This window comes from Falco cherrug, chromosome 1 (assembly GCF_023634085.1).
Source record: "Falco cherrug isolate bFalChe1 chromosome 1, bFalChe1.pri, whole genome shotgun sequence".
Classification (NCBI taxonomy): Eukaryota; Metazoa; Chordata; class Aves; order Falconiformes; family Falconidae; genus Falco; species Falco cherrug.
The window spans coordinates 127,256,293-127,278,959 of record NC_073697.1 but is presented as its reverse complement, the minus strand read 5'-3'; the positions used below and the strand labels follow the sequence as shown (position 1 = coordinate 127,278,959).

Here is a 22,667-nt window from a genome sequence, read left to right as displayed (position 1 = left end):
CGTTCCTTGCCAGCTGCCCTGTGCCCACAGCTCTTTGCTGCCAAATTGGGGGGCAACACAGAGCCAACCATGAGCCCCAGCACCTCACTGGTGTGAAGAACTGCTGCCCTGCCAACTAGGGCAGGGGCTGAGGCAGGGGAGCACAGGCCAGGCCAGGAGCTGCATTCTTGTGGTTAGTGGGGTGGGAAGGAGGCCCCGGGGGCCAGCAGATGCCCATGTTTCACACTTTCGGCTCCCAAGAACTGTGCAAGTTCCTCCTGAGGGGCCACAGGCTGCTGCCATGATTTCACAACACTGCTGGCAAGCTTGGGAAGGGCTCCCTGGCCAGCAAAGCCTGGGGCTGCTGTGAATGCTTCCCAGCTGCTGCAGGCCCCAGGAAGCTAAGCTGGTGCTTCTGGCTCTCCCTCCTATACCAAACATGGAAGCCCTTGGAGCAGGCATGGCTATCTTTTCTGACAGCTCCTGGTGGCTTCTGTCCAGGTCCTGCATCTTCCTGGAGCTGACAGCTTTGGGTCTAGAGGCACCTCTGGGGCCCAAGCCAGCAAAACCACGTACCTCCTTTGGGGTGCGGGCTGGGAATGGCACAGGGCCACGCACAGGGATGTGCCCACATTACAACTGGCTATGGCTGTTGGACCCACCAGTCACCTGGGACCACGCTTGCTTCCCCCAGCCCCATGGGCAGAGCCACCATACCGGTACAGCAGTGCCAGCAGCAGCCCCAGCTGCTGCTACTTGAGACCGCTAAAAGCCCCAGCCCTGGTGCTACTGGTGATGCAGGAACAGCTGCATCCCCCTCAGTGACCGGGCCAGAGGGACACCACCACCGTCCCCCTCCCACGTGGGACCTTCCCCAGAAAAGTGCCCAGGGCTGCCCATCACCGCAGCCATCACCTCACCCAGCTTACAGTAAAAAGGGAAGGAAAATGACCTTCTGGGAAAAAGTCTGATGAAATCCCCCGCAGCTATGACACCATAGATGGCCCTTGCCTGCCCTGGCTGGGACACCATGCCATGCCCCTATCCCCAGCTAGCCACTCTGACCCCAGGAGGGTTAGGAATGGGGCAGGATCTGGTCAATTGCACCCTCAAGGATGCTCCTCCCTATAGGGATGCTTGTCCTCATGTCTCCAGTATATTCCCAGTCAGGTGCTGGGGACACAGATTGGAGGTTCTCCTGCAGGGTGGCCCCAGGACACATTGCCAGCATGGCTAGACCCCAGCGCCTGGCTCAGACCTGCTCCTCCAGGTACTGGGACAGGCCCAGTGCTCCAGCTGGTCACCCCCTCCTCCATTGGGGGAGCACCGCAGCACAGCAGGACACCAGGCAGAGCAGCAGAGCTGGGGCTCAGGCTCCTCCTCAGCTGCAAACCCAGAGCCCAGATGTCAACACAGCCACCGACTCACCGCAAAGGGTTTCTGTCGCAGTTAGGGGCTGGGTGCTAATGGCTGCAGCTCAGGGCCTGCGCAGGGAACTGGCACATCTGGACCACTGTCTGTTTCCTGGACTGGGGCTCACAGCACCCTGTGGTGGCAGTCCCTTGCCACCAGGTGCCACTGCCAAAACACCCACACCACACCTCCTGCAGCAGAGCCAATGCTTTACCAGAGATGCCAAGGCCAACTACAGAGCTGGGAGTGCTGCCCAGCATCCCTCGGGCAAGCCTGGGGCATGTGCCTGGCTTGGAGCATGCTAGCAGGGCCTGCCCCAGCGCCCCTCAGCCTCCCTTGCCCCTCCAGTCCAGTTGAAAAGTCGGTTAAATAAACTCAATGCCCTCGTATTTCACACTGCCAATCCTGGTCTCAGGCAGAAGGAAGCGCCCGTCCAGTGTGAAGGCCATGATGTAGCTAGCAATCTTGCCGTTGTCCTCTTCCGATTTCAGCGCCACAATGATCTGGTCGTCTGTGTCCGGGATGAACTTGAAGGAAGAGAAGCCGTGGGTAGGGACTACCTCACCCACACGTCCCACTGTCACATCCCCAAAGTCCTGAGTAGAGCTCAGCAGCAGGTTGGTGCCTCGCCGCTCATCTGCCTTCTCATTGTATCGCTCATGGCTGGCACGGCGCGGCAGGAAGAACCAGCGCTGCAGGGTGTCACTCCAGGAGACCGACTCGTGGATCAGGTAACCTGCGGCAAGGAGTGGTGTCTGACGGCATGAGGCAGAGAGCACCCACCAGGCTGGGGTGGGTCTGCTCCCCACTTCAAAGGACACCACAGCTGGGGAGGTTGCAGCCCCCAGAGGCAACTGCTGTAAATGTTTCTGCCTTCTCCTGCCCCACTGCCCATGCAGCAGCCCCCCCAGTCCCTCCCGGAGCTGGGCAGGGGCACCCTGGCACAGCCTCCTCTGCCCAGGGGGCCTGGCTGCCAGGCACAGCACCAGCTAAGTGAACCTCCCACTGCTTGTGGCAGACAGGAGAAAACTGGCCAGGGTCAGCTCTGGCCTCTCTGCCAGGACAGGAGGAGGTCTCTGGCCTCCAGCATCCTTTAAGTCTCACTCCAGTCCCAGTATCTATGGGGAGGGAGACCTCAGCCCTGGGGCCTGCTGAGGGTGTGGGACACAAGGTGGCAGAAGGGAGCCTCACTCAGTACCTGGGGGTCGGATCCCTGCCGCAGCCCTCAGTGCGTTGTAGTTCACCACCCAGTTCTCATGGCCCACGTCGCCCTTGTAGCCGATGACCTTCACCCACTCGGGGTTCTCGTTCACCACCTCCCCCGTTGTTGTGGTCCATTCCTTGCCCAGTCCCCCCACGTAGAGGTGCTCATCCTTCACTGCCAGCCACTCTGCCTTGAAGCCTGCAGTGGAGAGAATGGCATGAGCCAGGGCTCAGCCAGCACAAACATCAGACTGGCCACACTCCCCTGAACACCACACCAGACACCCAGATCCTGGGCACAGCCTCCCAAGTCCCTGGGCAGGATTGCCCCTGTCCCACCCAGGCTTACGGAGTCACAGAAATGGTGCACCCCACCCCAGCGAGCCACAAAGAGCCAAGGGCTTCACTGCTCTGCATCTGCAGGGCAGACTGGTGGAGCTCACCTTTCCCTACTGTGCCATCCCCATCTGGGAGGATCACCCAGGGCACCACCTTGTTGCCTTCAATCTGGTAGACCACTCCTGTCCGGTCATCCACAGCGTACAGCTTCCCATTGAAGACGACCAGCTCTGAGAGCTCCATGCCCCTGCCCTTCTCAGCCAGGTGGGACTGCAGCACGCTCTCGTCTTTGTCCCACTCCACTGTCACGCTGTCCCCACTGTCTGACAGCACCAGGTAGCCCTTCTTCAGGTAACTGAACCAGGTGTGCTCCTCAGAGCCCCGGGACTGCATGTCCAGGTCCGCAATGACTCCGATGCGGTAGCGCACACCCTCGGAGTTTCTCTGGGGTGGGGACAGCGGGTAGGTGTCATTGTAGCGGTCCCCTGTGTGCAGGCTGAGCTGCCAGTTGTGAGGATTGGGTGGACCATGCCGCGCTGGTGAGGACCGGTGCAGGCAGAAGAGCAGCAGCACAATCCCCACACAAGCTGATGACAGCACGATGGCCTTCCAGCGCAGTCGAAAGCGGGGATCAGCACCCTTGGTCATGGACGCGAGGACAGGTAGACCACCCACGCTGATCCGGAGGGGGCTCATAGACTCATGGCAGGGCGGGATGGGCATCAGACTTGGGGCAAGGAGAACCTGGTGGAAAAAAGGGAGGAAGCAGGTCAGGGAGCTGGAGCCTGGTGCTGCACTGAGCTCAGGGGGCTGCAGGGCATGGCCACAAGGGAGAGGTGAGGGACCTCACCCCCTCTCCTGCAGCAGGAGAAGGTGCTGCTGCCTCAAGCAGGGAAGGGGGCTGCTTTGCTGCTGAGGGCACTCTCAGCCCCTTCCCACCTCAACCCTGCTCTGCCCTCCCAGACCAGAACAAGCCACAAGCCCCAAAGTGTTGGCAGGCATGCATGACCTGCTCAGCACCTCTACCTGCCCCAGGGTCCATAGTAACCCTGGGCGAGTCCCCAGGACCTGTACTTGGGTGTCCTGCTGAGCAGCGTTCCTGCACAGCCCCAGGAGGGAGTTCCCCTCCAGCAGCAAGAACAACCCTTGGTGTCTATGGAGTGGCTAGCCGGCCTGTCCCAGCTCCCACAGCCCCCAGGAACCAGCCCTGCTGCTGAGCAGTAGGCATGTCCCCAGGCCCCACAGAGACACCAGGAGACACGTGGCAGCTCCGCCCGAGCAGGATGCCAATGCTTGAGCAGGAAGTGCAGCACCTGGGTTCAAGGGACAAACACCAGAACTTGCCGAGCCTTGAAGCTGCAGTAGCCTCTACCAGGTCTGCCCACTGTCATGGTGTCTCCTCTGGGCATGACTCATATGTGGGTACCCTCAGCCCACCCTGTGCTGTGCCCACCCACAGGGCCAAGGTGCCAGAGCAGTGCCTCTCCCTGCAGCACAGGGGATGTGGCAGCTCCCTGGGCTCCTGCAGATGGACTATACCAGGCTGTGCAGGGAGCGAGCAGCCCCCAGGCACTGGAAGCTGCCCCATCACCCCGTGCCATGCAGCACAGGGCAAGGACCCCCAGCCTGGGGCAAGGCAGAGGGGTGCCCAGCTGCCAGCCCAGGCCTGTCACCGGCTGTGGTGGGGCCCCGGGCCTGGCGCTGGGCACGGGCCGTGCTCCCCACAAGCAGCCATGACACGGGGCTCTCAATGTGCCTTTCAGCAGCCAGAGGGGTGAACAGAGGCTGCATTGAGCATGGGAGGCCGAGCCCGGGCAGGCGGGTGTGCTCCTGGCCACGGCCGGGACACAGAGGAGCCCACGAGGGACGGCTGCTCGCCCCGGGGCGCCGCCACAGCGGGGTAAAAACCCTGCAGGGGAGGGGGGGCAGTGCTCCTCCGTTCTGCTACGATCCCGGAGCACCGCCCTCGGCAGGGCCCTGGGGACCCCGCTCAGTGCACTGGTCCCCACTGTGGCTGTAGGGACGCCAGCACCTGCCCTGAGCACAGCTACGTGGCCCTCTCCCCCCGGGCATGGCCACGGGGACGCCCCCAGCCGGCACGGACACGGGGACCCTCGGGCCCTCCGGGCACGGGGACCCCCGAACCCCCTACTCGGAGCGAGCTGCCGGGAAGCCGATGCCCCGCCCGGCCTGAGCGGGGCCTTAAGGGCCTCCGCGCCCCCTGGACCCTCTGCCGCGGGGCACAGCCTCGGCGCCTCCGGTGTTCCCCCCGAGCAGAGTGCTCTGTGCCCGCGGTGCTCCCGCCCCAGCCCGGCGGGCCCCCTCCCCACAGGCCCGGCCCCGAGGCCCCGCAGCGCGGTTCGCGCCCCCCACCCCGGTGTCCCCACTCACCGCGGCGCCGCCCGAGCGTAGCCGCCCGCCCCCCGCACAGCCACCGCCTACGGCTCCCGGCAGCCCCCGCGCGCCGCCACGGCGGCCGGCAGCGGCCAAATCACTGCGGCCGCAGCGGAACGACAACTCCCATCAGCCCTCGCGCGTCAGTGCCGCGCTGCGCCGCGGGGGCTGCTGGGAGCTGCAGTCCACCCCGCGGCCTGCTTCGTGCCCGAACCGGGCCGGGCACGGCGACAAAGGACCGGTCAGCCCCGACCGGCCCCGGCCCCCCGCACACGTGCTGTTGGAACCCAGCGATGGGCGGGGGGGCCGCAGGGCGCGGGCTGAGCCGGCTCTGCGGAGTGGTGTCTCCTGCGGCCCAGCCTCGGGTGGGCATGTCCCCGGGTGCAGCCCCCGGTGCAGGCAGGCCCCAGCCCGCGGCTCCTGACACACCAGCGTTAACTGGGACGGGCCCCGTGTCCCCCCAGCACTTGGGGTGCAGGGAGTGGGGCCAGGTCCTGCCCAGCGCTGTGGGACACGTGTGTGTGTCTGGCTGTCTGCGAAAGGTCCCAGCGAAGCCCCTGGCATGTGCTGCTGCCATTCCCTGACCTTGGGCCAGCGCTGGTCATGGCTGCAGGCCCGGTGCTGGTAGGCGCTGGGAGCACACATGGTTAACGCCAGCCGCCCGCGCTGCTGGGCTCACATCTGGCAGTGGGAGGGCTGCACGCCTGGTCCTGCTCCTCTGCTGCCTCCTTTACTTTCTAGAAAGTGCATTTCCGCCCAGGCCAGAGGAGGAGAAGAGGCTGCTGGAGTGGGAGGCAGCCGATCCGCTGCAGGCAGGCTCTGCCCCGTGCCGGGGGGCTGGCAGGGCAGCACAGAGGGATGCTCTAGGGAAGGCAAGGCAGCACCAGGAGGGAGCAACTCTGCCCCGGAGGTAGGTAGGGGGCAGGTTTGGGGGAGGGCCCTGCAGGCCTAGGACCAGCACCTTATTGTGTACCCATTTGCAGGTGCTGTCAGGGCACAGCAGCACTGGTGTGGATTCACTCATGAGGTGGCTCCACCTCACTGGTCGAATGGGTGCCCTGGGGCATGTCCAGCAGCGGTGACCAGGGTCCCCCCTATCCAGTCCGGTCAGTTGAGTGAGGACCCTGCCCTGCCTGCGAAGGGGTGGTGGGGACCACAGGGCTGAACCCCACAGTCTGGGGTCACAGCCTGACCCACAGCAGCTTGGCAAGGACAGACGCTGGGAGGTGGTTAGTGCTGGAACTTGCAGCACAGGCTTGACCCAGCACAGATCCACCGCAGCTCCCCCAGCCCTGTGCCCCAAAAAACAGACCCTATGAGCACATAAAACCCAGGGCCAGGCTGTCCCCAGGCATGTGCAGGGGACAGGGACGTGGTAGCTGCTGGGGTCCCTAGGACAGCATCTGGCTGGTGCTGCAGGAGCTGGAAGGCTGCAACCACCCTGCTGGTCCTTCACCACAGCTGCTCCACACAGCTCCCACGCTGCTGCCTGCTGGGTCTGTGCTGCTCTGGGGGCACAAACAGCTCTGCAGCCATTCCAGCTGCTGCACCAAAAGGCAGGGGGAAGCCATCCCACCAGCATGACCCCAGAGGCAACGCAGCTCCAGCTGCTGCAGCTTGGGGAGGGCTCTATCCACCACCCTGAGCCAGTAGGATGAGGTGAGTGTGTAGGTCCTGCTGCCTCCATGCCGCCCACTGCTCTGAGCCCCTTCAACCCCTCCCAAGGGTTTGCTTGTTTCATTCTTGTCTTTATCACCATCTAGGATGTATTTCAGGATGTTTTGACTTGCAGTCACAAAGCTTTAGCAGCCACTTAATTTAAATCTCCAAACGGCTCCTGGAAAGCATCCAATCCTGACAGGAAAAACACCATCCCTTCAGCAGGGCTGTATATGCCTGTGCATACATAGGCACCTCCTGCCCGGTGCGCCTGCGGACATGTGTTCAGGGGCCCAGTGAGCCCTGCATGCTGCTGCTGGGTGCACCATGCCACTGACAGCACTCTGTGTGCACAGGACACTCGCCTCCATTTCCAGCCCTATGACAGCCTGGGAAGCATGCTGCCTTTCTCAGTGGGAATTTTCTGGTGAAGGATTTCTTCTCCTTGTGGAGCAGTTCCCTACAAAGCTGCATTTTCCCTAGGGTTGAGCCTGCTTTGGGTCTCAGGGAAAACGTCTGGTTTGATGGTCCCAGAGCTGAGGGAAAGCCATGGGTTTCCCAAAACACCAGCAGGCTGTGTGCCATGCTCTCTGGCATGTGGCTGGCATAACTGGAGGCCAAGCAGGGTGAAGAGAGCCAGGGCCAAGGCTCTCCTGGATGATATCTGCTCACAAGCCCCTGACTGGCCTCCTCCTTGCTTCTATCCATGGATCCGCTTCTCCCCTGACAACAGAGCTGAGCATGGGCAGGCACCAGGCCAGGGCACAGAGGATGCGGTGCCAGGCTGCCCACACACAGTGCCCACAGCCCTGCCTCTCCCCATAGCCGGCAGCACAGCAGGACTTGGGCAGAGATAACAGGGCGAGAGACAGAGCAGGGAGGGACACAAGCTGGGACACAGACACCGAGAAAAGTGTGTGAGGGAACAGGCCCTCTGCAAAGGATTGAAGCAGTAGGAAAGCCCTTTGGAGCCTTCCCCCATCCCTCCACCTAGTCCCAGTGAAGGTGACTCACAAGCCAGGCATCCATCCTGGCCTCAAACACCCTCTGCTGGAGCATGCCTGCCCAGTCTCCTGTTCCCACCGGTCCTCTGACCCCACCAGCCCCTGTGCTCGGGGGACAACAGTCTGCCTGGGGGCTGGCTCAGTGATCGCTGACTGAGGACCCTGGTGTTTGGAAAGCGGGTGTTCACCAAAACAACAGGATTCTGCCCCAGAATCCTTCCCCTTGGCCTGGCCCACCCCCAGGACGAAGGGCTGTGCTGTGTGGGGCCCTTTGCCCCTTGGGGCAGGGGATCTAGAATCCCTGCAGAACCTGGAGAGCACAGCCAGGTAGTGCAGGGGGAGGCTGTTTGGGGAGGGGAGAAAGGCAAAGGATGTGCCACTTCGGGGAGGCACCTGACAGTACAGGAGTCAGCAGCCTTCTCCATCCCAGCGCTGCAAGGCCCCATCATGGCAGGGTGTGGGACCAGGCAGCCCACACCTGCAGCCCTGTGCCAGCCAGCTGTGCCCCAGCACCACCTCAGACCCCGCGGTTGCACGATGCCAAGCAGCCGGGCAGTGCTGCACATGTGTTTGGTCGTGACCATCCTGGCGCCTTCAGAGCCACAGGGCCAGGTGTGGGGTGTGCCCAACCCCACATCTCCAGCAGATAAGGCTGTGATAAGATGAGGAAGGGCAGCAGGGCTGCCTGGGCTGGGCCATGGTGCCACCAGCTACTGCAAATATTAGCTTTGGCCCCATGCAGGAATCGGGGGTGCCAGGAAGTTTTCTCCCTGTTGCAACTGGCTCCCAGCTGGGGCTGCCAGCCCACATCCACATCTCCAGAGAAGTGGGTCTGGCCTCCTTGCAAGCCCTCACACTGAGGACCAAGAGATGGCAGCTCCTGGGGCACAGAAGCCCCTTTCCTGGGGTCTGTGCAGCCTGTGCTGCAGGCATCCTTGCAAGCTGTGGTGTAGGAGGGATGCAGGCACCCTCCCCAGGCAGGGCTGGGGTTCCCCCACAATAGGCAGGGCTGCACCCTGACATTTGCCCTGTGGCACCTGGAGCTACCTGTAATTTTTTTGGGTGCTGAGACCCCAAGTTGCCATTTTTGGGCATCCTTGGGAGGCAGCTAAAGCCAGGCTGAGTAGGAGCAGCTATGTTTGGCCCAGGGCTTAGACAGTCAGCCAGAGGCTGCTGCTCTGCTCTGCCCTTGGCTCCCCGGGTAATTTTTTCTTCCATGCATGCCAGGGCTCTGGGGGCTGCACAGCCCCATCTCTTAGCAGGACCAGAGCCCCTGCACTGCTCCAAACTTGGGTCTCCCCAGGCACTCACTGGAGTGTCACCAAGGCACACAGCCTAGGTAGAAGCAGCTATTTAGGTACAGATGGTCCCTGCAGTTGGAAGAGATGCACATGCCCATGCTGCGGGCTCTGCTGGGGAAGGGTTGCTGCAAGAGCAGCTTTTTGGGGCTGGAAACACATCTGTGCCCTGTCTGGGGCCGCATAGTGCATCAGGTCCTGTCCTGGGGACAGTGCAGGGCACTGCCAGGCTAGTGTGGCAGGGCATCTCTGAATCTTCCAGCTCTGCCAGGCCTTGCTGTCCCCCTCAGCTATCCCTGGCATCTCACAGGGCACTGCCACAGCATGGAGGGGCTTTGGGCGCCCAGTGTCCTGCTGCTTTCCTGCCTGCTGCTGCCCTCTTCTGCAGGGAGCCAGCTCATCCCCAGCCCCGACCAGCGTTTGCAGATGGACCCCAAGGAGACACCGCCCCAGCACCATGCTGCCAGGTGAGGGGACCCCGGGGCCAGGGCAGCTGTGACACCCCCAAGGGCCTCAGCCCCCACCCGTAGCTCCCTGTTGCGCTTTGCTTTCTGCCCTCCTAGGGCCATCCAGGAGCAGAAGGCTGGCAGTGCCCAGGAGGGGCTGCCCCCACAGCCCCGCTGTGTTCGCTGCTGTGAGCCGGCCGACCAGCGCTTCTCCTACACCCAGTACCAGCCCCTGCCTCAAATCAACATGACCATCCTGAAAGGTGAGAGCTGTCAGGGCCCCACACTGCAGCAATGCTCATGGCCAAACCTGCAGCCCCGGCACTCCATCAGCCTGCCTGGTCTGCCAGCATCCTCCCAAGGCCAGCACAAAGCTGGGCTCCCAGTGCTGGCTCTCTGGGATGCCAGTCTTGCACGAACTGGGAGCAAGAAGCAGAGGCTGGTGCCTGTGGTCCAGCACCCTGCACAGACAAAGGGGCAGTGGGCAGGAGCCATTGTGGGGTGTGAGCTGCTCCTGTGCTGGTGGGCTCTGGGCAGGGCTGGTGGGGGGGGCGTCCCTGCTGTCTCCATCCTTTTCTGCCAGGCAAAGGGGTTTCCAGGGTTCAGACATGGCACCCGCCTCTGACAGTGCAACTCTCCCTCCTGCTTTGCCCAGGCGAGAAAGGGGACCGCGGTGAGCGAGGCATGCAGGGCAAGTTTGGCAAGACAGGGGTGGCCGGCAGCCGAGGCCACGCAGGGCCCAAGGGACAGAAGGGCAGCATGGGCGCCCCAGGGGAACGCTGCAAGAGCCACTACGCTGCCTTTTCAGTGGGCCGCAAGAAGCCCCTGCACAGCAATGACTACTACCAGACCCTCATCTTCGACACACAGTTTGTCAACCTCTACGAGCACTTCAACATGTTCACGGGCAAGTTCTACTGCTACGTCCCTGGGATCTACTACTTCAGCCTCAACGTGCACACCTGGAACCAGAAAGAGACGTACCTGCACATCATGCGCAATGGGGCAGAGATGGTCATCCTTTATGCCCAGGTGAGTGACCGCAGCATCATGCAGAGCCAAAGCGTCATGTTGGAGCTGCAGGAGCAGGATGAGGTCTGGGTGCGGCTCTACAAGGGCGAGCGTGAGAATGCCATCTTCAGCGATGAGTATGACACTTACATCACCTTCAGCGGCCACCTCATCAAGTACAGCGGGGACCCCTGAGCACCTGGTCCACCCTGCTCCTCCTCCCCTGGGGCAGATGTCTGAGGAGCCCCAGCTGCCCTCTTGCCCCAGGCATGCCACCCACCATTAAGCTGTTAGCCCTTCTACATGCTACTACTGCCAGCAGCTGCACCAGTGTGTGAATGCCCCCATGCCCAGCTCCTCGAGGCTGAGCCTATGTACCTGGAAGAGTCAGAGCCATTTCCAGCCTCTGCTGCATTTGTGACCTGGCAAGCAGTCACTCGCCTGGGGCAGGTAGGGAACTCATCCCCACCTGTGCCTGTGTCAGAGCTGGGTTTGCTGGGGCACAGTCAGTTGTGGCAATGGCTGTGAGCTTGTGTTTGGGGTTTGCTTGGCAGCGCCCTGGTGAGAGGCAGCGCAGATACACACACCGTCTTTTTCCCTTGCCCCCCCTTGCACCATGCCATGTGCGGCAGGCTCCTTCTGCAAAAGAGCAGAGGGTGCTCAGCACCCAGCAGGAAAGGCAGTAAAACCACTAAGGGCCCCTCTCTCTGCAGAGCTGGGTCCCAACAGCACAGATATTGCAGCACAATGGTGGGTACCCTCTGTGCTGAGCCTCCCCAAGTGCTCCCATGGGGGAGCAGATTGTATCTGTTCCCCTTTGCAAGTCCCTATTGCAGTTCCCTCCGCCGCAGCCTCTGCTGGGTGCCGATGCTACCAAGGAGGGGTTGGCACCTTGCCGGCAGCCCTGGGTGCGAGGCCTCAGCTGCTTCCTCTTCAGTTAAATTATCTGCTGGCTAGGCTTTGTATTTTTTGTAGATGCAATAGCAAAGCAGGGCCTGGGACAGTGTGCTGCCCACCACTCTCTGTACAGCTTGTGACCACATTAAACACCCCACAACTTTAAATCCTACTCACACTTTCAGTGTCCTCTTGTGTTGTGTGTGCAGAGGCTCTGTGCAGCTTAGGGCAGGTTCCCACTGCCAGGGTGTGGGGGCTCCCCAAGAGCTACAGGCTGGCACCGTACTGCCCAGCCAGTGGTGGGAAGGGAAGGGCAGCTGGTCCCAGGAGAGCCAGGGAGACCTGAGCCAGGCCTGCAAAGGCCAGCAGCTCCCTAAGGGTGGGGAGCTGAGTGCAGTAACAGACCCATCAGCCTGTGAGCAGGGTGGGCTGTGGGTGGTGACCAGGTTTACCAAGAGTCCTGATCATCCAGCAAGTCCACAGTGATGAAATGGGCCTGAGATCAAGCTGGGAAGCCTGTGGTCAGAGGCTGGATTGGTGGGTCTGTGACTGGGCAGAGCAGGGCTGTAGCTGCAGGGCTGTGGCTGTGGCTGTAGCTGCAGAGCAGCATCCCATCCACCCAGCACAACAGGGAGAGCTCAGGGCTGAGCTTAAAGTGACCTCATGGTGGGTGGAGGGTGGGCGGATGGTGGGTGGTGAGGCTGGTCAGGCTGTCTGGAGCTGGTGGTGCCTGCAGGGCCCCTGTCCTGCTGTCCCCGCAGGGCTGGTCCCAGGGACCCAGCAGGACAGCGGGAGGCAGCCTGGCCCCCCCTCCCAGCCACAGGGTGAGGGCAAAGTCCCACGGCAGCCTCCAGCCCCACGGATGGCAGGCAGGGCTGGGGCTGCTGGCAGGTGGCATGAGTTGAGGGGGCTGCCTCCTTGGGGTGGCCGCCAGCCTGGGAACCAGCTGTGTCCCAGTCTGCCCAGCAGGGCCTGTCCAGGGACACACATCACATCCCAGCACACATGTCCCATCCCACCACACACAGTCCATTCTGGGACATGTGGCCCCATCCCAGGGCATGCAGCATGTCCCATCCTGGGAGACATGTCCCCATCCCAGAACACATGTCCCATCCTGGGAAATACATCCCCCATCCTGGGGCACACAGTCCATCCCAGGACATATGGCCCCATCCCAGGGCATGCAGCCCATCTCAGGACACATGTTCCATCCCGGAACACAACCCCATTCCAGGACACATATCCCTGTCCCAGGACACACATCCCCATCCCGGGACACACGTCCCATCCCAGGACACGTGGCCCTGTCCCAGGGCACGCAGCCCATCTCGAGACACATTTCCCACCCTGGAAGACACGTCCTCACCCTAGAACACGTCCCACCCCGGGACTCCAGGCGCAGGCGGCGGCGGCGGGGCGGGCACTGGGGGCGGTGCGGGGCCGGGCCGGGGCTGGCGGAGCTCCGGGGCGGTGCCCCCGGCCGGGGCGGGCCGTGCGGTGCCGGCGCCGTCGGAGCGGGCAGCGGCGGCAGCGCCATGGCGGCGGCGGCGGCGCAGGAGGGCCCGGCACGGCGCGGGAAGCGGGCCGGGACTGAGGCGCCAGCGGAGGCCGAGGCGGAGCGGGCCGAGCGGCGGCGGCGGAGGTGGGCGGCGGGCGGCGCGCCGGGGCCGGGGCCGGGGCCGGGGCCGGGGCCGGGGCCGGGGCCGGGGCCGGGGCCGGGGCCGGGGCCGGGCTGGGCTGGGCTGGGCTGGGCGGCGCTGGCCGCGGTGCTGGCCCGGCGCCGGGGGCAGGGGGCCTACGGGACAGGGGGCTGCCCGGCCGTCACCCCGCTCCCCGGGCAGCTTCCAGCCGGCGGCGGAGCCCCGGGGAACCACCGTCCTGCACGACACCGTCAGCGCCCGCCCGCAGCCCCTGCCAGGTGAGGCACGGCGGGAACGGTGCCCCCGGGTCCCCCCGGCCCTCCCCGGGCCGGTGCTGAGCCGCACGGGTTCCCCGCTGACCAAGTCCCCCCTGACCCAGCGAGGCACTTCGATACCAGCACGACAGAGCCCATCAGCTTCTCCTTGTCCGGCCTGGAGGAGCTGCTCTCCTGGCAGCCCGACAGCAACGACGACTTCAACGTCTCCGCTGTGCCGCTGGCAGAGCGCCAGCCCCCGCTGGGCAGCCAGAGGCCCCGGACGCTGGTGTGCCACGACATGCGCGGCGGGTACCTGGAGGACAGGTACGTGCTGAGCAAAAGGGAGATGTGGCAGCAGAGCTCAACATCTCAAATCCCAAACCCCTTTGGCTTCTGCTTGATTTGTTCCCTGCCGGCTTAGCCGGAGAATGGTGGCCTTGCCCAGGCCAGCCCTGGCTGGGGTCTGCGGGGGTGGCTTAGTGCCACAGCTGGGCGTGAGTCATGCCCCTTCCCAGCCCCACAGCCGTCTGCTAGTGTTCTTTCCGCATTGCCCAACTTGCCTCTTTCTGCCGCTGCAGGTTCATCCAGGGCTCAGCCACACGCAACCCCTACGTCTTCTACCACTGGCGGTACATTGATGTCTTCATCTACTTCAGCCACCACACTGTCACCATCCCGCCCGTGTGCTGGACCAATGCGGCGCACAGGAATGGTGTCACTGTGCTGGGTGAGGGCAGGACCAGCTGCAGGGCTGGGGGCTGCAGGACTGGGCTGGGGAGAGCCCCAGGAGCATGGGGGGTTTGCCAGGGCACGTGGCTGACACTGCTCTCACCGCCTGCCCAGGCACATTCATCACGGAGTGGACGGATGGGGAGAAGCTGTGTGAGTCATTCCTGGCTGGTGGGGAGGAGGCGTACCACGCTGTGAGCGAGCAGCTGGCCCGCATTGCCCAGCACTACCGCTTCGACGGCTGGCTGGTCAACATAGAGAACATGCTGAGTGTGAGCATTTGCACCCTGCCCTCCCTGCCTCCTCCCCTGCCCTCACGCTGCTCTTGTGCAGGACCCCTTGCCTGCCCCATGCCAACCTGTCCCTGCTGTCCCCTGGCAGGCAGCAGCGGCGAGGAACCTGCCCGCCTTCCTGCGGCACCTGACGGTGCAGGTGCACAGCGCCATGCCAGGGGGGCTGGTGATCTGGTATGACAGCGTCCTGCAGAACGGCACGCTGAGATGGCAGAATGAGCTGAACGAGGAGAATAGGTGAGGCTGGGCCCTGTCCCATCACCTTGCCCAGGCAAAACTGGCCCTGGGTAGAGGTGGTGTGAGCCCACCCCAAACCCAGCTCTTGAGGGTGCTCAGGGCATGGCCTGCACAGCCCTTGGTGGGGTGGTCTGTAGGGACAGCCACAGTATCTGTCCTGCCACCCTCACCCTCGTTCCCAGGGTGTTCTTCGACGCCTGTGATGGGCTGTTCACCAACTACAACTGGAAGGAGGAGCACCTGGAGCGCACATGCGGGCTGGCTGGGCCACGCCGCACCGATGTCTATGTTGGCATTGATGTCTTTGCCCGTGGGGACGTGGTCGGTGGTGGCTTCGACACTGACAAGGTGGGTGTGCCAGGACCGGGCTGTTGTGACGGAGGGAAGTCTGCTGATCACTCATATTGAGTGACTGTGTCTTCCCTCCGTCGCGACACCGGGCCAGAGTGGGACCCTGGGCCTCCCTCCAGTGCAAGGCTCTGAGCCCCAACCAATGGCCATGCCGTGCCATGCTGTGCCGTGCCGCACTACACCACTAACCTGGGGTCATAGAGGCAAGGAGCAGGGGAACCTGGAGCCACTGGGCTGCCAGCCATGCATGGAGAGGGAGCCAGGGGATCCCAGTGCTGCAGTCCCTGGGGTGGGAGATGCCGCAGCACATCCCCATGGTGTTGTCCTGCCTCACCACGGGGCCAGTGGGACCTGGGGGAGTGGGGACATGACAGGTTACAAGGTGACTGCCTTGCCCAGCCCATGCTGCTCACTGCTCATCTCTGCAGTCCCTGCGCCTGATCCGCCAGCATGGCCTCTCTGCAGCCATCTTTGCTCCTGGCTGGGTCTACGAGCACCTGGGGGAGGAAAACTTCCTGCACAACGAGAACAAGTGAGGGCGGCTCAGTGGAGCTGGGGCTGTTGGGGGGAGAATGGGCCAGGAGCTCCCCAGGCCCGGAGGGCTGTGGGGCAGTGGGACAGGGCTGTTGGGCGACTGTGGCTGCTGGCCAGGGCCAGGCTGGCCCTGCTCTGCCCCAGCTCAAGTGATGCCCGAGGCCGTGCTGGGGCAGTGGCTGTAGCAGGGGTCTCAGCTCTGACACCCACCTTTTCCTCCAGGTTCTGGGGCTCGCTGTCTGAGTACCTGCCCACGCACAGCATCTGCACACTGCCCCTCACCACCTCCTTCAGCCTGGGCATGGGCACCAGCAGGTTCCTGGCTGGGATGGTGAGTGTGGGGTGATGGCTCAGCTGCAGCTGGGCAGGGGTGGGCTGGGCAGGGGGGTCCCTGCTCCTGGCTGCCTGCCTGGCCCAGCTCGCCCTGTCCTGCAGGAGGAAGAGGCTGGCCCCTGGTATGACCTGAGTGCGCAAGAGATCCAGCCGCTCTACCCAGAGCACAAGGGCCGGCTGAGCACCAGCTGTTGTCTGCAGGATGCCTGGTGCGGGGGCAGCTCCCTGAGGCTGCAGGGGACCATCCCTGCTGGCGAGGAGCGTGTGGCCATCCGGTGAGTTGGGGTGAAGCCCCCTTGCCATCTCCTCAGTGCTGGGCTGGCATCGTGCTGGCCAGGCAGGGCTGTGTGGCCCTGGGACCTCGTGGTGAGTGTGCCATGGGGCTCGCTGCCCGCACCACCCAGCAGATCTAACCTGATCCATCTTCTTTTTCTCTCCTCTCTCTCTCTCTTTCTTTCTGGGTGGATTTGGGGTCATCAGCCTTTTCTCTTTGCAGATGCTGGCACCCCCGAAGCTCCTCCTGACCATGGTCTACAAGCTGGAGGGGCCGCACCCTGATGAACTGATGGTTGCGCTGGAGCTCACCACCTGGGACTCGCGTACCTGCCACGAGGGCAACATCACCTCCCTGCCGGGTGAGGCCCCTACCCCCTCTGTGCTCTCTGCAGTAAGCACCTACTGCAGGGCATGGGACCAGCTCAGCCCCTTGCCCCCCTGACCCTACTTCTTCTGGCAGAGCCCAACAGCCGCCATCACCCCCGGCTCCTCCCGGCACCCCCACCCCGCCTCGCCGAGCTGCTTGCTGCCTGCGACCGCAGCTCCCATGGCTGGACTGGCCGGTGAGTGCCCTGCTGGCTCTCTGTGCCCATGGGAAGGTGTGGGTGCCTTGGGGCCCCCCCAGCACTGTGCCCGCTCTGCCCCTTCACTCTCAGGTGCTACGAGCTGGACCTGCAGGACTGCAGCCTGCGAGACCTCTCCCTGCTCTTGTCCTGCCACCAGCCCAGCCTGCAGGAGACCCCCTTCACATGCCTCCTCGGAGAGATCCGGGTGAGTGCCCACCACTGCCGGTTGGGAGCCATCCATCCCGGTGCTGCCCCACGCTGCCCCGCGCTGGGAGGGTGGGTGGGCACCCACTGCTTTTGGTCCCAGCCCCCATGGTTCTGTGGTTCCCTCGGCAGGTGCTGGATGCAGCCAGTGTGGTGGCCTCCCCGCCACAGGTGCAGAGCCTGACAGCCTCGCAGCTCTGGTGGCAGGAGGGCCCAGAGGCGAAGCAGCTCTCTCTCAGCCTCACCCTCCGCTGGGCATTCCCACCCAACCGCGCCAGCTGCTTCCGCATCCTCAGCCAGGGTGCCCGGTGCCGCGAGGGCCAGACGCCGCTGCAGTTCCTGGGGCTGGCGCACGCCTGCCTGTACCGTGTTGTGGGCCTGGTGGTGCCGCAGCCAGCGGCCGGCCAGTCCTGCCGGCTAGAGCTGCTGGTGGAGCCGGTGCTGCGTGATGAACTGCCCGTGGACCCCGACCGCTGGGGGCGGCTGGTGCTGGTCTACTCTGAGCCGGCCAGCAGCACCAGCCGAGACGGGCATTAAAGGCAAGCGTGGTGCAGCCCCGCATCCTTGTCTCTTCCATGCTGGCGGGTGGGCTGTGTGCAGGGGGCTTCAAGAGTGGAGGCTGCATTTCATCATCCTGCTTTGGTGGGTCCCTCTCTTCTCCCACCACTGTGGCTGGGCTCAGCCCTCACTGTGGGGACCCACTGGGTGCTGGCCAGGGCCCTGCGACAGGCTGCCTGGGGACTCCCCCAGCTCCTGCAGCCCTCACTGCCTGCAAGCTGCATGCAGCCAGGCTGGCAGTGCCTGCCCTGAGATGTCCCCCATCTGGTGCTCAGTGCAGGTGCAGAGATGCGCTCTGCCTCAGCGCTCACCCCTGAGGGGCAGCCCAGCGCTGCCCTCTCCCTAGGGCTGGCAGGCAGTGGCTGCACCCGGGCTACCTCGCCTGGATCTCTTATGCATGGAAGGAGAGAAAATTTATAGCAGCAATTATTTTCTCACAGTCTGGTGAGCAAGCAATTAGCAGGCAGGGAGGCAGGCAAGCGCGCCACGCAGCGGGGTCACCCAGCCCCAGCTCCCTCCAAGTGCCAGCCCCAGTCCCACAAACAACACTGGCTCCCAGTCAGGAAAATTAATATGTCAGCAGTTAAGCTGCTGCTCCTCCGGCGGGGGACTCAGTCTGAAATGAATTATCTGACAGTTTGAAAAATGAAAAGCTTGGCAGAGCCAGGGGAGGACTCTTGCCGTGCCAGCACCCCGCTCCCTTGCTATGGGGGCCTCAGCATGTTCCCCCTGCCTTTGCCTGCTGCAGGCTGCAGCCCCCTGCCCAGAGGTGTGCCAGGACGGTCAGATACACCATGCCAGCCATGGCCCCATGCCAATGCCCCAGTCAAAACCTGAGGCGCCCTGGTTGAAGAAAGAAATCTTTATTAATAATTTCAATAATAATAATAATCCTTGTAATAATAATAATAATAATAATAATAATAATAATAATAATAATAATAATAATAATAATACTGTTTATTAGAATGGTCACACCTTTTGAAGCATACAGGATGGGCCAGTGCCAGCCTGCGCGCCGGCAGCCGGCGCAGGGGGGGTGCTGTAAGGAAGAAGCCAGTACAGCGATGGAAGGAGCTTTGTACAGGGGCAGGGGTGCGGGGCTGGGGTGGCCGGGGCTATGTACACCGGGAATAGAAAAGGGGGAGCTCATTGCTGGAGCATCGGGGGCATCTGCAGACTATAAAGTGAGGTTTGAGGAGTGGCGGAGCCACGCGGGGCAGGGGGCTGAACGCGAGGCGACCCTGCGGGACAGGGCTGTGCCCCGGGGTGCGCTCCGCAGCGCCTGTGCTGCCGGGCACCGGACCCGGCATGCCGGCTGCTGAAGACCGACCCCGGGGCTCGGGCTGGTCCCTGCAGGCGATGCCAGCCCCCAGTCCTGGGCGATGCAATGGCTGAGACCACAGCGCCAAGGGTGCGCCAAGGGCTGGTGGGGTCCCGCTGTCTCGGGCAGGGACGGGTGGCCGTGAGCATGTCCTGCGCCGTGGAGCAGGTAGGAGCAGGAGCAGGATCGGGGCAGTCCCCGTTCCAGCTCAGTGCAGGGGACCGCAAGCAGCGTTGGTCAGGGCTGCTCCCTGCGGGGTGGGAGCCCCGGGTGTGTCAGGGGATGGAGAGGAGGGAGGGGAAAGGGATTGCAAGCGAGTTGCAAGCTCCTCTTAACAAAAATTCCCTTTAAAAGGCAGAGGCTCATCCCCCTGCAACGCCCAGCGCCTCAGCAAAGCGGCTGCGCCGCCACCCCGGCTCCACAGAGCCGGGGCCTCGCACACTTGATGCGCTGATGACCGGCAAGCGCCGGAGCTCAGGAAACACGAAGCCAGGTTCCCACCCCGGTGCCCAGCCCTCAGAGCTGGGGAGGGGGCGGCGTGCCGCAGCGCTCTGCCGGCACCCCCAGCGCTGCCGCGCCGGGGCTGAAAGGAAGACGTGGTGCCCAGGTCCTGGGCAGGCGGAGGCCCCTCCGGACGCCCCCACGCTCGGCGGCATGCCGGCTCTCCCTCCCTGCCACGGGCTGCGGGGCCGGGGCGGAGAGGGGCTCCTCTTGGCGCGTCCGGCCGGTCCGTGCTTGCCACGGCGCTCCTCCGGGACTCGCTCACTCGGTGCGTGTGTGGACAGTATGGGACTTTCACTTGGCTGTTGCCGCTTTGCTTTTTTTTTTTTTTTTTTTTTTGTTGCTTTGCTTTTGATTTTTTTATTTTTTTTGTGTGTGTGTGTGTGTGGATTTTTTTGCCCTTCCTGGTCCCAGAAGGAAACGGCCACGGTTTCACTACAACAGAAACAAAGAGGCAGGTCTTTCACTGGCACAGCATGCGGGGCAGCCTGGCCAAGCCGTGGGCCAGGGGATACACAGGTGTCACCCCAGCCCCCCGAGCCCCACACTGCGCCCCATGCCATCCGCACCAGAGCTCCTCCGCCAAGCAACGCAGTCAGCCCTGAGAAGCGCTACTGCCAGGGGGGCTGGCCCCGGGCTCCTGCACACACCCCCAGCCCAGCTCCATCCCCAGAGCTCACAGCAGCCCCCGCTGGCTCCTCTCTCTCCTATGGGAGGGCAGAGGGGCTGCTCCGGGGCTACCGTCGGCACCGTGCCTGCGGGCAGAGCACCCCCCTCCTGCCTCGCAGGGGGTCGAGCCCCCTGCACCCCCAGCAAGGGCAGTGCCCGCTGTGGAGCTGCGCTAGGACCCCGTGACCCAGTTCTGGGAACAGGGTGCCACTGGGGCTGAGCCCTGCTCCCCACGGTCCCCCAGGGATGCTCGGCAGCACCGAGGCGCAGGGCTGCGCCGGGGCAGGCGGACGGTGCAGGAGACGCGGGCGGGCGGCGGGACGGAGCAGCTTGAGGTAACCCTACGGGTGTGGGCTGCCGCAGCTCGGCGGAGCCCAGCCTGAGCCCCAGCCCCAGCCCGCCCGGGCAGGGCCCGCGGTTCCTCCAGAGGCTCGGCCTCGGCTCTGTCTGCCTGGTTTGGTTTGGTGCTAGTGAGCAGTCAGTGTTAGTGGTGGGAGGGGCTGTGTCTGTCTTGCTAGTAGGGAGTGAAGCGGCTGTACCCTCCTCGGTATAGACTAGCCTGCAACATCAAAGATGAAAAAAAAGCCAATCAGTATTTGAGAGAGGCACAAAGCCCAGTTCTTCCCTTTTTTTTTTTTTTTTCCTCTTTTTTTTTTTTTCTCTCTCTTTTTTCTCTTTAAAATGACACTGAATCCTTGGGACATGAGGGGCCAGCAGAGCTGGAGGGTGCCCAAGGCTGTCCCGGCTCTGTGACAGTCATAGGTGCTGCCTTGTGGCCATGGCACGGGCCAGGGGCTACAGGGTGCCCCGAGCCCTGGTGCCCCTGGCATGGCACAACCAGTGCCACAGTTAACACAGAGGAGCCTGTCCCCATTCCCGCTGCAGCGCTGGGCTGTAACCCCCTTGCCCATCCCCACGGGACGGAGGGGCCATGGCCCCTTGCTAGCACCTGCCTGGGGCTAGGGGTGCCGAGGGGCACTTGGCAGCCAGGACCCGTGTCAGGGGGTTAAAAAAAGGAAGAAAAAGACGGGTTGGCTTTGAGATCCTGCCCATGAGTGGGATTTTTCATCTTTGATGCTGGTTGTGAAGATAGCTAAGAGCCGCAGTGTGCGGGTTGGCTGCAGGCGCCGGCATGCACACGTGTGCTCCCTGTGTGTGGCTGCGTGCTGGGCCCTGGGGACACGCCCCACACCCACCAGGGACAAGAAAGGGGGTCTCGGTCCCCAGCCAGGGCCCTGGGGTGCTGCCAGGCAGCCAGCGCAGGTGGCAGCCAGGTTCCCAGCAAGTAGCATACATAGTCTGGACTGTGTGGGGCTTCTGCCGCAGGGCGTAATGGACCATGTGGGATGAAGGCATGGCAGGGGGAGGGCTCCTCTCTTGCCTGCCTGTGGACAGAGCTAGGCAGGGGCTGCGCTGCTCCTGCCGCCACCACCTCCTGGCTCCCCCTCCCACAGCCCCCACATGCAGGGCTGCCCCATGCCCCTTGCCTGCCCTGCACCCCACAGGGTCCCCGGGCTGCTGTGCCGGCCTCCCCTCCCTGGGCTGCCTGCAGCTCATGCCAGGAAGCAAAGAAAGGCCGCGGGGGCTGCTCTTACCATGGTGCCGATGCTGTATGTGGCAGCAGGGCCGATGGTGTGGTGGTATGGGTCTGCCGCTGCATACACTCTGCCATAACTAGGAGCAAACACAGCAGTGGGCATTAACAACCACGGTTGGGGTCCCGCCTCCCCTCAGCATCCCCCCTGACCAGCCACTGCTCCCCCCTGCTGCACCTGGGAGCCCCCTGAGATGTCCCTGCTTCTCCCTGCCTGGGCACCCAGTCCTTTTCAGAACAAGCCCAAGTGGAGGGCAAGGGCCCCTTGTTTGCAGGACACCCTCATCATACCTGGCTCCATCCTCATCCCGTGGGCACAAAAGCTGCGGTGTGTTGGACTGGGCAGTGCAGGGGGTGAAACAGGGCTTCCCCCTCTCAGGAGCGATGCCTGCAGTGCTTACCTGTCACTGTATGCTGCCGCTGCTGCTGCCGGCTGGGCGTATCTGTAGGCGGCATAGCCCCCCTGCAGCGGAGGAGAGATGGCCATCAGGGAGGGGTGCAGTACCTACCGGGGGAGGCTCAGGGGGCTGGGGCAGCTGGGCACTCCACGGGCACTGCCACAGAGCAGTGGTGGGACCCTGGGGGGAGCTGGTGCCTGTGCCACCAGGCACACACCAGCCTCATTACCATTCCCCAGGGGCTTTCACAAACATTAACCTTAAAAAATTAAATTTCCAGAGGAGAGAATGTCACCTCCCTGATCGCTTTAATGAGGTGTCACATTAGATAAATCCTTCAGCCACCCGCCTGAAATATCGCCAATGGCTTCTTAAATATGGAGGTTAAATGCTGGTGTAAGACAGTGCATCGGCGCTTGTCAAGGCCGTAAATCCCATGCAGCACTGGCCCTGCGAGGGGCCTGGCTGGGGACACGGGACACTGCGTGGTGCCACCCTGCTGCCGTCCACACTGTGCCTGGGCTCCAGCTGCCTTCCCCAGGGGACCGGGCTGGCAG

The 22,667-nt window shown here is 63.4% G+C and overlaps 4 protein-coding genes across 21 annotated transcripts in view; 2 read left to right on the top strand and 2 right to left on the bottom strand.

Moving 5' to 3' along the window:
• Positions 1-1,584: 1,584 nt before the first annotated feature.
• On the bottom strand, positions 1,585-5,423 carry CANT1 (calcium activated nucleotidase 1). Its single transcript, XM_055699727.1, has 4 exons — positions 5,326-5,423; positions 3,039-3,678; positions 2,591-2,794; positions 1,585-2,128 (listed from the first exon to the last, which is right to left on the bottom strand). Exons 2-4 carry the CDS (start codon positions 3,655-3,657, stop codon positions 1,758-1,760), a joined length of 1,194 nt encoding a protein of 397 aa, XP_055555702.1. The 5' UTR covers positions 3,658-3,678; positions 5,326-5,423; the 3' UTR covers positions 1,585-1,757.
• Positions 5,424-5,509: 86 nt separating this feature from the next.
• On the top strand, positions 5,510-11,815 carry C1QTNF1 (C1q and TNF related 1). Of its 2 annotated transcripts, XM_055697057.1 has the most exons (5): positions 5,512-5,952; positions 6,070-6,238; positions 9,600-9,756; positions 9,853-9,998; positions 10,391-11,815. In XM_055697057.1, the coding sequence occupies exons 3-5, from the start codon at positions 9,614-9,616 to the stop codon at positions 10,939-10,941; spliced, it is 840 nt and encodes a 279-aa protein (XP_055553032.1). In that variant the 5' UTR covers positions 5,512-5,952; positions 6,070-6,238; positions 9,600-9,613; the 3' UTR covers positions 10,942-11,815. The 2 variants fall into 2 exon arrangements, with proteins under 2 accessions (XP_027657093.1, XP_055553032.1); XM_027801292.2 differs by having other exon boundaries at positions 5,510-6,238; positions 10,544-11,815.
• Positions 11,816-13,098: 1,283 nt separating this feature from the next.
• Positions 13,099-17,619, top strand: ENGASE (endo-beta-N-acetylglucosaminidase). 2 transcript variants are annotated; one of them, XM_055696936.1, is made up of 14 exons: positions 13,099-13,288; positions 13,488-13,564; positions 13,666-13,867; positions 14,122-14,270; positions 14,387-14,544; positions 14,654-14,802; positions 14,985-15,150; positions 15,582-15,685; positions 15,910-16,018; positions 16,222-16,295; positions 16,501-16,655; positions 16,757-16,859; positions 16,953-17,067; positions 17,199-17,619. In XM_055696936.1, exons 1-14 carry the CDS (start codon positions 13,182-13,184, stop codon positions 17,601-17,603), a joined length of 2,073 nt encoding a protein of 690 aa, XP_055552911.1. In that variant the 5' UTR covers positions 13,099-13,181; the 3' UTR covers positions 17,604-17,619. The 2 variants fall into 2 exon arrangements, with proteins under 2 accessions (XP_055552911.1, XP_055552905.1); XM_055696930.1 differs by having other exon boundaries at positions 13,100-13,288; positions 16,123-16,295.
• Positions 17,620-18,569: 950 nt separating this feature from the next.
• RBFOX3 (RNA binding fox-1 homolog 3) overlaps positions 18,570-22,667 on the bottom strand; it is a 188,720-nt gene continuing 184,622 nt past the window's right edge. For 14 of the 16 annotated variants that reach the window (XM_055696976.1, XM_027801296.2, XM_055696967.1 and 11 more), the window contains 3 exons: positions 22,114-22,175; positions 21,714-21,792; positions 18,570-20,677 (listed from right to left, as the gene is read on the bottom strand). In XM_055696976.1, coding sequence (XP_055552951.1) covers positions 20,633-20,677; positions 21,714-21,792; positions 22,114-22,175 — 186 coding nt within the window. In that variant the 3' untranslated portion in view covers positions 18,570-20,632. The remainder of the gene's footprint in view (positions 20,678-21,713; positions 21,793-22,113; positions 22,176-22,667) is intronic. The other 2 variants (XM_055696996.1, XM_055697022.1) reach the window with 1 other exon arrangement.